This window comes from Carassius gibelio, chromosome B23 (genome assembly GCF_023724105.1).
Source record: "Carassius gibelio isolate Cgi1373 ecotype wild population from Czech Republic chromosome B23, carGib1.2-hapl.c, whole genome shotgun sequence".
Taxonomy (NCBI): Eukaryota; Metazoa; Chordata; class Actinopteri; order Cypriniformes; family Cyprinidae; genus Carassius; species Carassius gibelio.
Genome location: NC_068418.1, coordinates 14,854,519 through 14,872,820, shown reverse-complemented (window position 1 = coordinate 14,872,820; position 18,302 = coordinate 14,854,519). Strand labels below are relative to the sequence as shown.

At 35.8% G+C, this 18,302-nt stretch overlaps 1 protein-coding gene across 1 annotated transcript in view; it reads left to right on the top strand.

Moving 5' to 3' along the window:
- Positions 1-889: 889 nt before the first annotated feature.
- Positions 890-18,302, top strand: part of LOC128011746 (multiple epidermal growth factor-like domains protein 6) — a 36,785-nt gene continuing 19,372 nt past the window's right edge. The window contains exons 1-8 of the mRNA XM_052594451.1: positions 890-1,299; positions 7,680-7,802; positions 12,913-13,038; positions 15,666-15,788; positions 16,219-16,341; positions 16,872-17,009; positions 17,353-17,475; positions 17,598-17,720. Coding sequence (XP_052450411.1) covers positions 1,140-1,299; positions 7,680-7,802; positions 12,913-13,038; positions 15,666-15,788; positions 16,219-16,341; positions 16,872-17,009; positions 17,353-17,475; positions 17,598-17,720 — 1,039 coding nt within the window. The 5' untranslated portion in view covers positions 890-1,139. The remainder of the gene's footprint in view (positions 1,300-7,679; positions 7,803-12,912; positions 13,039-15,665; positions 15,789-16,218; positions 16,342-16,871; positions 17,010-17,352; positions 17,476-17,597; positions 17,721-18,302) is intronic.

Sequence of the window (18,302 nt, the reverse complement as noted above, 5' to 3'; positions counted from 1 at the left end):
TCTATACCATGTTTTGATTAAGTTCAGCGTTTTAGCTTTTCTTTGGTTCCCTTTACCCTCCTGTAAAAAAGTTTTCCCTCAAGGTTCACTGCAATGGCCCAACAACTTGTCAGATTAGGGTTATTTGTGACTCATTTGTATTGCTGTTCAACTTCTGAACTGTAGAAAAAAAGTTGAATTGATCTAAAGATTATTAATAACCCAGGCTGTATATATCACTGAGCTAATGACAGCAAAGGCTATATGAGAACTCATGACTGGGGCTCTTTCATATTTTTAATAAAATGATCTCATGACAGCTGTAAAGGTGGTTTTATAATTGAGAAAGCCCATATTTGACTAATTTGATTATTAAAAAGTTCAGCTTCCTGTTCTTATTTCCTCACAAAAAAAAAAAAAAAATCTGATTAATCTGCTTTGTGACCAATTATTAGCATACTGGCTGTTTATTAGTACTTCTAAAGCTTTATATAGAATTGCTCTATAGTCCATACAGTGTTTAAAGCAACTACATCAAAAGTAACTGTGTAGTCAAATTACAGAACATTTCAGAGTAATCCCTTATTTAAAGGGATTACTTATTTCAAGGGAAATGTAATTAAAGTGCAGTAAAAACGATTTAGTAATGCAATAAACCCAACACTGTTCCCAATGGCCATAATGAATTTGATAACAGCCAAGATGAAAAGAAATACTCAATATAGTAAAAGCAAAAGTGACCAGAATGTGAGCCCAAATTAGAAAATCTCCACTGTTCACTGTTTTGTTTTGAGGGCACATTTCATACAAGATCTGGTAAACTTCAATATCTAAGAGAACAGGAGGGAGGAGCAGAGACAGACAGGAGGTGGGACTGCTGAGGCCTGGCCTGGACACAGGCGATGGAGACATAATAGGAGAGACAGAGCCACGAGAAACTACATGTCTGTCAATGCCGAGAGAGAGAGAGAGAGAGAGTGAAATTACTTGATTCTGCTGCCAGGACACACAGCTTATTTAAATAGCTTCTCAAGCCCACAGCGGCAGTTGTTCTCTACTGTTGCATAATGGACATGCTGAGAGTCTGTTTATACTGTTTTGTTTGCATAATCGTATTTCTTTCTGTTTGAGTGAGGTCTGCAACACATTGCGCTTGGACAATGCTGTCCGGGTGGCTGAGGTTAGTGCTCATATTTACTTTCTGGACTCAGCTGGTACCATGTTTGGGTGCTGGAAATACACGTTACCGCTACTATCACAGGAACTGCTACACCTGCTTCAATGGATATCAGGGATACAACTCAGGACACCTGGGAGCAGGTGAGTGTTACTGGATTCACTGTTAATCGATTCAGTTGATTCAGTGAACTGATTCCCCTTGGTTAAGGGAATAACAATTACTGTTATTAAGCATTCGATTTTCAGGTTTTCGCTATTTTATTTTGTGGTTTTCATTTTGTTTTTCCTACTCGGAGCCGGAATGTGGTGGAACGCATTAGTTTAATGACTGTACGAATTCAGAGAAATTCTGGGACAGTGCTCAGTCATGCTGTATGATTTGGTACCGCTTTGGCTGTGACCAAAGAAGCTTCTTTCAGCACTCATAATTCACCATGAAGGACAGGAGACGATAATGCCTTCACTCCGCCGTGAACAGATGTCAGATGTGTAACAAAACAAATAATAAGCTGCTACATTAGTATTTGCCAAATAAGACGAATGTTTTGTTTTCAGCTTTAGGAACCTGCAAAACTGTGTAATTTAGACTTCCTAGTCCTTTCAAGTAATATTTCACTTGCAATTTTGAAGTGAAAAAGAGTTTAGACTGTGTTGAAAAGTAATTTCTAGAGCTGGATTTATGGATTTGCTCTAGATTGAGGGATTGGGAGTATTAGGGAGACTTAACCAATCACTTTATCAGAGTAAACTAACTTAAGCTCAGCATTTGACAGTGATATTTTTGGTAAAGTAAAAAAAAACTGCTTTTTCTCCCATGCCTGTTATTCATTTGGTGAAAATAAGGTCTGTTTTGCATGTAAAGGATGATTTGTAAGCTGTTTGGGATAAATGAGTTTTAAAACAACCCAAGGGTTACATCTTTTGCAACACCTATGAAGATGACACTAAGGTCATGGAAAGACAAGAATGTTCCGGCATATACAGTTTATTCAACTTCCATTCTTTCTTTCTCTGCCAAATGATGTGAAAGACAAGTTGATTTGTGTTACCTGTGGGCAAAACGATTAAAGAAATTAAAGAATCACCGAGGTTGCATTTATTTGATCAGAACAATAGTAAAAATAGTAATATTGTGCAATATTATTTTAAATATTTTTTTTTCATTTTGATATATTTTTTGATGTATGTAATTTATTTGTGTGATGGTAAAGTTGAGTTTTCAGCAGGCATTATACTCCCATCTTCAGTATCCTTCAGAAATCACTCTGATATGACATTGTTTTTGTCGAAACTCAGGATGTAAAAAAAAAATGATTTCTTTAAATAGGAAGGTAGAAAGAACAGCATTCATTTAAAATAGAACTCATTTGTTAAATTATGTATGTCTTTACTGTCAATGCATCCTTACTGAATGAATGAATGAATGAATGTATTTAAAAAACAAACAAACAAACAAACAACAACAAAACGAATTGACCCCAAGCTTTCCAACTGTAGTGTATATTACAAATTCTTGCAGTTAGAATTAATGGTCTCTTTGACTTAATCTGGGTCTTGTAAGGTTTGAGGTTCCAAGGTTTCCGTAATAGCCTTCAACAGAGAGCTGGACTTGAATGAACGTGCTCCAGGGTAATGCTCTCTTACACGGAATGCAAGATTAAGGAGAAACGTGTTTTGGATTAAAGGGAGGCTGCTTGACATAATCAGTCTGCAGTCAGAGATGTCCACTATAAGAATTCCTCTGATCTTCTTTATTTATGAATATTGGACTAACATTTTGCCTCCTGATTTGCTATTTGATGTGTCTTCTTTACTCCAACAATGTGGAAGACAGACTTAGATTCTGGCATCACAGAACTATGCATTTTTAAGACCCACTTCCCTGGCAAACCGAATTTGACGGTCTTCACACAAGCCTGTAATGTTTGTAATACAGGTAGCAGTGCAAGATTAAAATGTGGCTCGCATCTGTGATATCAAGCCAGATCTTTGCTAAACTTCAAAGCAAAGGTCTTTGACCTCAACTCAGGGTTATCGTGATAAGAAGCAGTTGTTTTTCTAACCTGTAGACCTGAGGAGTTCAAGTTCACATATGTCATTGGTTTGGCCTTCCTATTCAATTGCATGTGTCCCAGCTGTACCTGACATAACTGCAGGGCCAAACAACATCACATTTGTTATTTTGGTTGAAATGTGGGTTGCACTGTTACCTTCTGTGGGATCCAGAAGTCTGAGACCAAAGTTCTGAGATTTAAACCTGGAAATAAATTTAGGCCCCGTCCACACGGAGACGCGTTTCTGTGTATACGCACAAATTTTTTATCGGATAGGCGTTTCGTCCACACGGATCCGGCGTTTTCATCAGGTGAAACCGCTATTTTTTTAAACCGGGTCCCAGAGTGGATAAATTTGAAAACGGCGTCTTTGCGTTTTCGTCTGGACGGCTAATCCGTATATTTTCTGAAACAATGATGTCATCAGCCCACGTCTCCCCCCTAGTCAGACACCTCTACGTCACGTAACAGCAACAAAAACATGAACAAACACTGAACGATTGTCCTTTTATTAACTAACATTAACACTAATTAATAAATGTATTGTTCCATGTTTGTGTACCACACGCAAGGTTTATGAGCATAGTCCAAGTCTTCTTCTGTGTTTTAAGTGTATCTCTGTGGCAGAATTACAGTGCCACATACTGGTCTGGCATGTATACTACATCATTATGCGGTTTCGTGTGGACGCGGATATTTCTTGAGACGAGGAAAAAAAAGTTCGGATTGGGGTAAGCTCCGTCTCCGTGTGGAGATGAATTGTGCAAATGTGTGGCATTGATCATATCAGTGAATCAAATCTTCTTGCTTCCACTGAATCTCAAGCTGCTCTTGTGGAAGAACTTGTGGAGTCCATGCAGCTTGAGTGCTGCTGTCATTAAAGCAACTGAGAGAAATTAAGATATCCTGAACATATTTTTTTATCTGACTGACTATTTAATTATTAGCACATAATTAAAAAGAAATGTCAATGTTTTCCTTGATTAACTTAAAAGTATATTATCACCTTATTTTCATTCATAAAAATTAATGTAAAACTTCTTCTTATACCATTTCCTGTCTTCCATTGGTTGGACATGCAGATAGTCCCACCCCTAATCTCACACCATTGGTTGAGCCAGTTGCTGTGTCAGGCTGGTCGAGATGCTCATACCAAAATAATTAAACAAATTTACTACTTATAGTTGTTTCTGCATATTAAAGGGGTATTTCACCACTGGGGAGATGGAGTTTCAATAAAAGTTGTCTATGTATGCAGAAAAAAAATATTTTTATTTAAACATTGGTGTTATATGACTAGAGAAAACAGTGAAAAAAGGCTGTGGTAAAAAAAAAAGAAAAAAAAAGACTTCCACACTCATGTGTTACTTGCAGTTTCTTTGCATTTATTTGTGAAACGAACTTGTAATTTTGGAGTGAAAGTTGTTTCACTGCTAAATTTTTGCTTCAGTGTACACACTTAATACTTAATGTAAAAAGTCTGCCTATTCACGTCTTTATATTCATGGATCTATTTTCTCCTCTGTTTATGTCACATCAAGCCTGTGTCCCTTGTGTCAGATAATTACTTGTTTGTTCTAAATCAAATATGGATTTCATCTAGTTCTTGGCTGTCTGTTATTACATTCCATTTGCAGTTGTTTGTCTGGCAGGAAAACCGAAATGATCCATCATTAGTAACAGTTATTTAAACTACATATTGAAATATTGAAAATCAGCATATAAGCCCTGTATTAACTGTCATCCAAATCTAAACCAGATTTGTTGTTATATGTCATTGTGGTTTAAATAACTAAGATATAATATACAGCCAGATAATATCTGCTCACCCTGAAGGGGTTTATTTTAGGATAATGACCAGCTGACTGGACGTTATCCCCAATATGTCATGGCTTCTTACCATAAATAAATACATGGACATAAAATACTGATTTGAGATTTAAATTTGTAGATTAGTTTTAACAACGGTCCATTACAAAGAGGAAAATAATCTGCCTAGCAACAAGACACAACATTACAATATTGATTTACTAGTAATTATAAATCTGAAATCTAAGATAATTTTTTGTGGACTAGCATATTTAGCAATAATGTAACATGGCTTCCTCTGGTTTAAGTGCGTTGAACTGAATTATTCTTCACATATTAATTATAGTGGACCTTTAATCTTTATTCTCTGCTCCAGGGCTGTTATTGCACTTAATCAAAGCACTTTCATTAAACAGAACTGCTCAGGGTCAGACGGTCTGTCTAAATGCCTGGTTTAAAGTTTTAAGGTTCAGTCTTAATGAGTAAAACCGCTGCAGTCAAGTGGACCATCACTTCCATCTTCCTGGCTAGTGGTATGGTTGCTTGAGATTTTCATTTAAGGCATGAATTATAAAAGCTAAAAGTTTTTTATACAAATATGATGAACTGTAGGTGAACGTATATGAACTTAATCCACCTTCACACGCATTAACGCAACACAGGAAAGTATTGTATTGTAAGTAGGAGTTCTTGTGGAGTTTAAACTGGAATATTTAATGAATAAATGTGTCTGATTTCTTTAAATTTATCTCCAAAATATAAGCAGTTATGGAGACACCTCATTATAGTTTGCAGTAACTCATACTTTGAATTATCCCCTCCTTGGATTCTTCAGTTTTTGCCATGCATCCAACAGCTAAAAGTCTCTCTGGCTCTACATGAACTATATTTTAATGTATTGATATCGTTTGTCCTGGAAATCATTCTAGCTTACAGAAAATTGGCCATTATAGTCTAAGGTTTGCTTTAAAATACAATTTAGTCCTCCATTCATTTATCCAAAAAGTTAATCGGCCAATTCATTTATAGATAAAGAGGATTAAAACAAGTACTATGGAAAATTTTCTCAAGGCTCTTTCACTATATCTCTTGGAAAGATATATAAAACAATAGGACAAGCATCCCTGTGAAGGGAGTTTATGAATTGTAGTAAAAAAAAAAAAATGAAAATGAAAATAATGTCATAATTTACACTCAACCCCCTAATGCTCTTAGTTTTTTCAGTGTATATTTATATATATATATATATATATATATATATTGGAAGTTTCTTTTTAATAAATCAATTTAAACTGTATGTGTTATATATGTTTCAGTAATTACATTTTTATTATTTGTATAATTAACATCTGATTATAATCAGTCTTAGATTAATACCGATATATTGAAACAACTAATATCTACTCCCTGAATCAGTTCCATGCATATTTTAGGATGTTCATATTGATATTACAGATCCATATATAATATCATTGACACAGTCTGCTGGCATTAGAGTTCTCACCAGCAGAGCATTCACAGGACTGCTACAGATCTCTGATGTCTCTTGGATCATCACTGCACCTGCACTAGACCTATCCAAAATCTCATCCTGCATCTTTTTCTTAAATAGGCTACTCAGTGGAATCTACTGTTGTCATGAATGTAAACTGAGTATGAAACTGGAGTAATGAAGGTAGACTGTATTGAGTCAAACATGCTTGCTTTCCCTTTCAAAATGTCAGATCTATTCAATCTCACTGTAATATTATGCTGCTGCCATATTTTATGGCAGTGTTTTGACCTTTTAAATGCACCATACATAGTTAACAAAAATGAAGTTTCAGCTTGTCATCATTGATCCTTACCTGATCGTTCTGCTTACTGTAATTAGATGAAGCATTGGCAATACTACTATAAAGGTCAGGGTGATTGTAAAACACATGGCCCGAATCAGACAGGACACAAAGAACTTATTCACTTGAAGATCTTTATAATGTGCAGATTGCATATTTCCACAGTTTCATAAGTGAACTTACGGTAACAACTTTTTGAACTGCCTAGAAGCAGTTTTAAAGGGATACAGTAGTTCACCCAAAAAAGTTACCCAAAAGTTGTCATCATGTATTACTTTTGTCTGTGAAACAGAAAAGAAGATTAAAAAAATTATGAAAAAAAGTAATAAATAGTATGTGAGGGTGCGCATGTGTCACTTAAAAACACACTGTTGACAAAAATGTGGCAACAAGAAAATAACCATACACTAATAAAATCTATAGAGATTGGAATAAAATGAATTATCCATGTTTTATTATCCACCTAAATTTATGGATTAAAACTTCATAAAATGTATGATCAATTACAAAATATTGGTTTCAGTTTCATCCAAGGACAATAATTATGACTTTAAAAGCATGGTTTTGATTTTGATTCAGTGTGTCAACGGTATTCGAGCTGCCAGCTATTGATTTTGGAGGTTAGAGGGACTTTTTCATTTAAAAAGAAACAGAGTAGCATCTGACGCAGGAAAATAAATGCTTTTGCATATGTCTTGGATAAATTAATTAAGGAAGTCAGAATGACATTCCTTGTTTTCTTAGGTGAATGCTTTGAAAACTTGTGCAAGAGTCAAACCACATTCTAACATGTGGCCCCATGTGTCCACTTTTTCTTCCTCAGATATTGATGAGTGCCAGGTTCACAACGGGGGCTGCCAGCATAGGTGTGTGAACACCAGAGGCTCGTTCTACTGCGAGTGCAACCCGGGGTTTCGCCTGCACATAGACGGCCGCACCTGCATAGGTGAGTCGTTCGGGGGTCGAGAGAGGTCACTGACAGACTGGCCTGCATCCAAAGGTGTAGAGACTGTAATCATCATGGCCTTAGGACGGGTTTTTCTTTAAAGCTAGCAGGGGTCCCCACCTTGAGCTCTGTGTATGAGGGGGAATCAAAGAGCCTCTTGTTTTCTTAATAGTGGAATGTTTGCTACTGTACGGGTCTTGTCATGGTGAGTTTGTGATGGACCTTCGAGATAGACCAGACCAGGTCCCAACTGTTCTCTTGCCAGGCCCGCTATCAAACCATCACATCCATCTATTCAAATGTGACTGTTGGTGTAGAAGGTATCAGGTGAAACCCAACAATTCTGTTTTCAAAGGAAAAACACTGTGGGAATAAAACGTTCTTGCAAGCATATCAGTTTAGCTAATGGTGTTTGTGTTTGAAATATGTGGCGATAAAAAAACATGGATTTTGAATGGTGCCATTCCAGAGCTCAGGAATGTCTTTATAGAAACTTTGTAAACATTAAATCAACATGGTAAATAAAAATGACAAACGAGGATACCAGTCAAATAACTTCTTCAAAGCCAATGCTATGCCACACAATGAGCATCTTCATCAGCTGGGGTGCCACATGTCAGCTGAAAAAGACTTTCATTTGGACATGACTTGGAAATGTTATAGCTTTTTTCCCTTGTAATATGGTTAGAATCTTGTGGTTTTCTGTGTGCACTCATGGGGTGCAATGTTTCAGTTGGACTCTTGGCTCTGAGATTTAACACTTCACTGCCAAACAGCAAGTTTTATTAGTGTAAAGTACATGAAATTCTATCAGATTACTGAATAAATCTTTAATGGAATGTAAAATAGCATCAGATTATTCAGCGTCTGTGATATGCTGTTCATTACCATAGAATACTTTAAACAAGCAAAAAACAAATAAGGCATTGGATGTCTAACATAGACAAGTGACATTTAAATCCCAGATGCATTCTGGGATCTGTTTATTATCTTATACTGATATTTTATTTGATTTCATCTTTATGTCAGTTTAACAATAATAGCAATGAAATGCTGTTGTATTTACAAAAAAACAAAAAACAAGTCAAAACCTAGAACATTCTTTTCAGTTTCCAAGACAGTTTGAAACAGAGGAAACATTTATATTCCAGATGCATTCTGGGATTTGTTCACTTTGCTGATTCTGTTGGTTCATTCTGCTTTAGCTGAATCAGCAGCTAAGTGTTTACCTTCCCAAGAGAGCTCCAGTCAGGCTTCAGGCTCATTTCTCAGTTTTTTTTCCGCTATCAAACCATCTCTTCCATAGAACCACAATCTGAACCAAAGCTGAGTGGGATGGAACACACTACGAGAATAAACCAGAAACAGATGCCACTAATTAATCAGTGAGGGTTTAATCCAGGATCATTTGGTTTTGGTTAACAGTCATTTGAGAAGTTGGTAATCTTGCTGATACTTCATGAGTTATGGCCAACAGGTAAACCCTTAATTATTTTTAATTCATCCAAGGATTTTCTGCCAAAAGAAATATTATAATTATCCTTTAGACACCGCTTTCCATCTACACTTCTCCAAAAACTTCTCCTGTTTCAAGAATTATCACTTTTAATTGATAATTAATTTAAAAAGAGAGAGAGTTGTCTCATTTATGTAGGATTTTTTAATGACATTTTCAAATATGTTTTGGACAGTGTGCAAATATTATTTGGAAGGATTTTTTAGGACAGACAGCTCACTCCTCCTCGTGAAGGATGACTGATATGCCTGTTATGCCAGTATATATTCAGTCTCAGTGCTGAAATATAGACTGTTCATGGCTTAAGGTTTGTGGTTTGGAGTATTATTCTCCTTGTGATGGTGACACATTTTAACAGTGATCTATATATATATGTGTACTGTAAGTGGAATTTGTAACTGTCATTGGATTTTTTTTTTTTTTTTTTCGTATGTGTCAGTTAGTGGCATGGTTATCTGAAATATATTATTCCAAACTGGTGTGAATTTTTTTATTTTATTTTATTTTTTCAAATAAATGTTCAGCAGTTTGAAGGTTATATAGAATAGTTAAAATAGTTAAAATATGTACAGATGTTGTGATCAGAATGTCTTTCCATCTAAAAGTAATAAGTACTTAAACATGTCATAGACAGTGTTGTCTTTTTAAGTCTTTTTAGCTTTACTTTTTGTCTGCTTTCAGATGGGAAATAGTTCCTATCCTACAACACAATTATTATTTTTTCAATTCAAAGCTTACTTCATGAATAAATGCATTAAACTGATCAGAAAGATATTTATATTGTTATAAAAGTTTACTATTTGAAATAAATCTTTTTTTATTCTTCAAAAAAATATAAATACAAATATTTTTGCTAAATATTAACAAAAAAAGTTAAGCAGCACAACAGATTTGAACATTGATAATGTGAAATGTTTGAGAAATTAATAATAAAAAAAAATACAATTTAACATTTTTAAATATTATTTAAAATATTATTTCATTATATTGTTTTACTGTTTTAAAAAATCAGTATAAAAATGAAAACAAATATTGTAGCCTTGTTGCACATAACAGACTTTCAAAAAACCTTAAAAAAATCTAAATAACCTGTAGTAAGTCTAACTTACAAACATAAGTCATTTAGAAAACAAAGCAAAAAACATGCGGTTCTTCTTTCGGACATTTTTTACTTGCTATTTAATGCCTCAAATAAAACATTTTTAAGGGTTTGATGCAAATTTAGCCTCAAAAGCACTTAAAAGTATTAACAATTAACGGTAGCACAACAGCATACTTACAGAGAGAGCCTCTGTGAAGGGCCATTTTTGAGTGCAGATGGCCAGAAAATTGACTGAATGAGACTACATTAACTGTACAGTGTGTTTACCTGGAGCTCAGCTGTAACCTTTGTCTGACCCTGTTTGATGAAAGAGATGAGTGAACATTCAGAGGAAAAGGGTGGAGAAGACGGACTGAAAGGTGCTGACAGGACATCATCTGCCCTCCGCTGAATCATTAGAACCCAGATAATGAAGGAGCACATGCCCCAGTCTTTAGTCTTAAATCTTACACACCTCAGGATTTACTCCAAAAGTATCTTTGCTAGTCATTCAAGATCTAAATTACACAGTACAGGTTCCTGGTCATTCAGAGAGTATTCAATGTCAGTCATCAAACATTCACGTTGACCGTTCCCTTATCACCACACCAGATGTCTTTTTAATAGCGCAGAACAAAGCTGTTTAGTTGGTATTTTACTGAATATAATTAATGATTGGTTTCTGTCCTGAGATGATTATCCTTGTTGAAAAACAGAAGAACGGCAACATCGCTAAGTATCACAACCCAAACACTTGAGTATGATGAGAGACTGTTTGTTTTTCCATCAAAGCTTCATTTCAGTCATCTGGAAAAAAAAAAAAGGTCAGTTTGCAGTGAACTGCTTTCACTAAATGATTCAGCTTCTGAAAATAATTGCTTGGTATTATTTTGGATGATAAGTGAGAATGCTTTCGACAGGACTATGTTTAGAAAGCTGCCAGAAAGTTAAATAAGGATACACCAAATCCCACAGCCTGCTGAAACAGAAAATGGTTTTAAAAAGAAAGATCAGTGTCCAGGATTGGCATTGGTGTCAGCGGACAGGCTTCAGATCTGTAACAAATCTTTGAACCGACCCACACCGGACTGTGAACTGGAAGTCTTCTTGCAATTTGAACTCTTTTGCAAGAAAAAGAAAATCCAGATGTGCTACATTGACGGGGTCCAGAATAAACAGGATTACTGATATAATTAAAGCCAAAGGTGCTACCACAAAGTATTTTATAAAGTGAGTGCACTCTTATGCAAACAAAGTACTGACAGTTTTTAATTATTTTCTTCCAAGAATAATACAATTGTTTTTCAGTTTAATGTCTTGCATTCATTATGTGTATAAAAGACAAATAGATCATATACATGTAAATATACTATATATAAATGTGTGTGTGGGGGGTCTTGTTTTTCTTAGACCTGAATACACACAACTCTTGGTGACTCGTGTCAGCTTTGGGACCTAAATTGAGGTCCCCATGTGTAAACAACTTATAAATCATACAGAATTCGTTTTTTTTTTTTTTTTGAGAATGTTAAAATGCAGAAAGTTTCCTGTGAGTAAGTTTAGGTGTAGGGTGATAGAATATACAGTTTGTACAGTAGAAAAACCATTATGCGTATGGAGAGTTCCCACAAGGACAGTAAATCAGACGTGTGGTGTGTGTATGTGTGTGTGTGTGTGTACTTGTTTATGTGACATATCAGGACACAACTCTGTATAATGACATGGGTATGACACAGGTATTGGAGAGGATGACTTATGAGGACATAACCCATGTCGCTTATAAATCATACAGAATGAGTTTTTTTGAGAAAGTAAAAATGCACAAAGTTTCCTCTGAGGGTTAGGGTTAGGTGTGGGGTTGGTGTAGGGCCATAGAATATACAGTTTGTACAATATAAAAACCATTACGCCTATGGGATGTCCCCACTTTTCACAAAAAAACAAATGTGTGTGTGTGTGTGTGTGTAAATGTAGCATACAATGGCTTTGATCGGGTCTCTTCTGCTCAAAGGTTGGATTCATTTGATCAAGCATACAGAAAAAAACAACAATAATACTGCAAAATATTATTGCAATTTTCTATTTTAATATACTTTGAAATATATGACAAAATATTAGTCAAAGCTGAACTTTCATCAGCCATGACTCCAGACTTCAGTGTCACATGGTACGTCAGAAAACATTCTAATATACTGATTTATTATCGGTATGGAAGCAGTTTTTACTGCTTAACATTATTTTGGAGCCTGTAATACTTTTTTTTTTTAAGGATTCTTGTATAAAAGGTAAAAAGCAACAGCATTTATTCAAAATGGAGAGAATTGTTTGTAACTATGTACACTACTGTGGGTCAGTACTTTTATTTTTCCTTTCCTTTTTGAAAGAAATTAATACTTTTATTCAGCAAGGATGTGTTAAATGGATAAAAAGTGATAGTAAAGATGTATATATTGTGTATAAACACATATATTTATTTTTTTTAAAAGTCATTTCTTTGATTCTTTATTCCTCAGCTGTCCTATCCTGTTCAGTGAATAATGGAGGCTGTGAGCATGGATGTGTCCAAATTTCTCCAGTTCACTTCCAGTGCCGCTGTAGACCTGGGTACCAGCTCACAGCTGATGGAAAGCGCTGCAGACGTGAGGCTTTCTCTTCATTTATCTAAAATAGACATCTAACAGTGGCTTGTCTTGTTGAGTTTGCAAGAAAGGTTAAAAGGTCTACCGAAATTAACATCAAATTATGTTTTGTTTGCTGTTTCAAAATTACAAGCCTCCATGTTCAACTTACTGTAACAGTTAATGTAGTTGTTTTACTTAGCTTCATGTTTTGTACAGTAATATTAATAGTTTAGTACAGTACAGTAATCAGAAGTCATATATCATTCAGTATGTTTTGGATCCTAGTGCTAAACAGTCTGGAGCGGTATAATGTATAAGTTCACGATGGCCAAAGCCGGTCGTTTCAGCAGGGTGTAGAAGCAGTTCTTTTTGTTGCTTATTTAAACTCTTTACCTTCTGAAAGTTTTGTTACGTTCATGATGTCGTCCATAAAATGTCCCGGCAGTGCATATCACATGCTGTTAGTCAGAGAGCATGCTGACGAGAGGATGAAAGAAGCAAAAGCTTTGGTCTAAGGCTATGTCATAAAGTCAGTATGTAGCTCTTGGAAGTATGGATGGAAGGGTTCTTGGCAGAAAAGTGGATGGTAAAGAAAGTGATCAGCATCTCTAAAACCCAGATGTGCTGTTTTCTCATAGATACCCTTGACTTGTATACTTTGACTTGATGGCTTAAATCACAAATGAAAAACTTGTATGCTTTCAAAAAGTGGTTCAGCTCAAAAGCAGTAACTAACCTTAATAACAGGATCAAGGATTCAAGAAACTATGAACTTGAAAACAGACCTCAGTTAGCGCAGTGTGAGTCACTTGAACAGCAGTATCTGAAAGCATTTTGGCCTGCTTTAAATAGCCGTTTTCACAGAGAAACACTTTTATTATTCAGACTACAGCATCATCATCATCTTGGCGAACGCTGTGTCAATTCCAGTGTGTCTGCCAAAATTTACATTCACTGTACACAGCCCCACAGATCCAATGTCCTGACACTCACCAGAGCCAATTGTTCCCCTATGAAGTGTTACTACTGAGAGTTAGCTGAAGACAAGGGGAAAGAACAAGGGACCGAGAGAATGTGTGTCTTATTGAGTAACTAGTATAAAAACACATGATAGCATCTGTGTGTGTTCATAAGAGAGCAGTGCAATTCAGCAAATGGATAACATTGCCATTAAACTGTTTTCATATTATTGTGATCAAAGTACAGATGAGTCCTGGGACAAAAGTCTCTGTGCTAGTTTAATATTTAGACAATCCTTAAAACACTACTATGGCTGTGCAATGCTACAGCGATGGTAATACCATATTACACTGAATTGTTGCATGGTTAGGGGATGATAAATAATCGTACAATTTAACTGCAAAGTGTTGTTTTTCTGGTTATTTACCTATAGTGAATCGGACATCTTGCACATTTGCAGGAAATAGATTCCTTCTGTGTTAAAAAAAGAAAGTATAGCAGTACTGATATTCAGACAAACATGATTTTGATACTGCTTTTATACAACAGTTAAATAAACAAGACGTTAATGTTGAGAAACTTCGATTCAATATTGTTAGTTAATTTTTAGATACATTTTACCAGTTCCCTTTTTTGACCCGCCAGTAAAAAGAGTTCAACATGGAGCCTAAACAGAATGTAAAATTCATAAGCATCTCTGAACAAGATACAGTAATGGCGTTGGTAGGTGAATTTGTGATTTTGAACAAATCATTTAAATGAATGATTCACTGACTCTTAAAGACAGTAGCTGTGTTCAAAATCACATACAGTCTGAGTATTCCATATCTGATGAAGAGCTTACTGTGCAAACTGTAAAAAAGGCTGTACTATATAGTTAAAAATGAATTCCTGGTGTACTGATGTACTTATTATAACATTCCCGACAGCATCAGTTGCTTACTTCATGTGATAGTTGTGTTAATCAGATGCAGATTTTAGATTCATACTACTCTTTTGACATACTGTTTTTCACCTACTATAGGCATATTTGGACAGTGGGAGCCATTTCTTCCATTTCTTAATAAATCAGTGTCGAATAAATCAGTTGAGTTAATGAATGAGTTATGCATTCATAAAAATAGTCACTTGTTGCCACCTACTGGCATAATATGTAATAAGCAGAAAAAATCACCACCACTCAAATGCACAAAAACTGAAAGTGATAGTATTTTATAAGTAAGTACTTCTAAAAGACATGCAATTACCAGAGTACTATTAATACTTAGTTAATGTGTATTTTGGTTTTAAACAGATCATATGACCGAGATTTGCTTCCCCAAATCTGTAAAACGTGCTGAAAAGTAAGTTTATGGCAGGTATAAACCTGACATTATTTGTTGCTCTCCAAATGCAGTATATGACGCCATACATTTTTCTTTTCTTATTTATTCTGGATCAAAATCTGTCCTCCAAATGGTCTCAAAACTGCTTTGTATGTATTATGTGTTTTATGTCATAATGTGTCTGAGGAAACAAAGCTGGCAAGGGAAGTATTGGACTTCAGATAGAGAAAGACTGCAGAAATGATGTATGTGTAACCTCTTACATGGATTGTGTTGACAAGATAATGAGAGTTTGTGTGCGTGAGAGAGACAGTCAGTGAAATGACTTACAAGATCTGACTTAAACGGCATGTGTTTCAGAGAGGAACCCATGTGCGGAGAGGAACGGCGGCTGTGTGCACTTATGTCGCAGTGATGGCGGTCATGCTGTGTGCAGCTGTCACCAAGGCTTCATGCTGGCCCCGGACCAGAAGAGCTGTGAAGGTAAAAGCTTCTGACAGCAGCAGTGAAGGGCTTTTCCACCACGCTAGGGTTCAGTTACACTGTCATGGAAAGAATTAAATGGTCTCTCATCTGCTGGATCCTCTTTTTCCCAAAGTTTTTAAAGAAGTTTCTTTCCCATGGTGTGAGAACAGTGGAAGCACTGTGTTTGATTAGACGGCTGAAAGCTGTAGAACCTGGTTCATCATCTCAGTGAAACAGTGAGCAGAGATTTCCACTCTGAAGTCCATGATGGAACATATTAGCGCTTGAGAGGTTGCACTCAATGATTTTTATTTAAGTGATTGTAAGAGGCAGAAATTTCTGTTTGTCTGACTAAAAGTGACTCAACTTGGAATCTCATCTAATCAGATGTATGTATAAATAGAAAAAGGCTACATGTCATCAGTAGCTTGTAATTGGTGTGTTTCAGATGTCGATGAGTGTGAAACAGGATTGGCGGCATGCGCTCACAGTTGCCGGAACACTCCGGGCTCCTTCTCATGCATCTGCAATCCAGGATACGAGCTGGGCTCTGATGGCAGGAAATGCTACCGTGAGTTACCTTAAACTTAATTGGTGTTCCAGAAACATTATTACCATCATTGTAAATATCAGTATTTTTGTGCAAACAGTGATTTTTTTAAAGAATTCCTAAAGAGGAATTCTGAAGAACAGCATTCATTTGAAATGTGAATCTTGTAACACTATCAATGTCTTTAATGTCACTTTGACCGATTTATCCTTGCTGAATAAAAACATTAGTTTCTTTAAAATCTTACTGACTCCAAACCTGAATGGTAATGTATATTATTTGATTAGTTTAATTTATTGTTGAGGTGAAAACGTTGAACCAAAAACAGTACTTTTAGAATTGGTATCAGCAATATTGGACTTGCACTTGATATTGCATTATTAAATACAATGAACATGGTCCATTAATATTTGACAACCAAAAAGTCTTGAATTTTGAATTAAATGACACTTAGTTATCATTTTTATTATCTGATACAATGGCATTCATGCTACTGTATCTTCATAATAATTTTTGAACACTTGTCTCTTTTTATTATTGACTCTCTGTAGGTATTGCAATAGAGATCGTTAATAGTTGTGACTCGGATAACGGTGGCTGTTCACACCACTGTCAGCATGGCACACTCGGACCCGTCTGCAGCTGCAACCAGGGTTATCAGCTCGCGGAGGACCTCAAAGCCTGTTTGGGTGAGCGTGCAGGTGTACAGACAGATGCATAAAGAAGTTTTACAGAATAACTCCAATGAAATCCATCTCTTGGATTCAGTGTGCATGCAGCTGCACTGATAAACCTTTAAAATCTTCATTCCTCAAACAATATTAATGACTATTTCCTACAAAAGCATATGTCAGCCAGCTGGATCTCAGCAGTTGTAGGTCTTGTTTTTCTGGCTGTGCCCTGAAGGTTCTTTCCAAATGTTGACCTCTCATCATAACTGGAATTCTCCTTATATAAATACTCAGTCTACAGGGTCCTAATACATGCCGATGGCTTGTGGCCTTGTTCCTGTCCTGCTTTTTTTTGCTTTAGATCTAGAAGAATGTGAGGAGGGAACTTCATGCTGTGAGCAGGACTGCACAAACTACCCCGGAGGTTATGAGTGCTACTGCAGGGCAGGATACAGACTCAACAATGATGGATGCGGATGTGACGGTACAAGCAACTATTAAAAAGAGCAAGGAGACATATCAGTTACTGGCAATGTGCTATAATAATAAACAGCACTAGATACATCATGTTGCATAAAGAGTGTTGTGTTTTCCACTGGTGTCTAGATGTGGATGAGTGTCTGTCTGATAATGGGGGCTGTGAACACACATGTCAGAACACAGCTGGCTCCTATCACTGCTTCTGTGAGTTTGGAAACCGACTTGCTGAAGACAGACACTCCTGTATTCGTAAGTACACCATGGGGTGTATAGTGGACATCAGTTATTGTATGTGGTGTGCATTAGGATGGCTTTATGCATAGCTTTCTGAAAATACTTGATCCTGATTGGTCAATCACAACATTCTGTGGTCAAATCTGTAGTGATTAATGTACAGCCATCTGGCCATAATTGCATAATAAACACAATGTGTTGCATCACTTAAATTGTAAAGGGTTATGTTTGTGATTATACTCAGCGGTCTATACATTATCTGGTATTTCATAGGTGCTTAGCAAATAAGTATTTTATTTTATTTTATTTGAGTAGAAAGATACCGCTAATAGTTGAGGGTCTATCATACATAAAAATGACCTCAGACCAGTCAGAGTGAAATCTGTACCAGTAATAATTTTGTAAAATAATTGCTAAACTATGCAATTCATTTTCTAAATAATTGTGATTTGATTCCCTACAGTACATAGCATTTCACACAGTGAAATATTCAGTATTTTTTTATTTGAATAATTAAATGTGTATTTTGTTATTTGTTTTAATGTGTATTTCATAGTGCTGACAAATTATTAATCACATCCAAAATAAAAGTTTTTG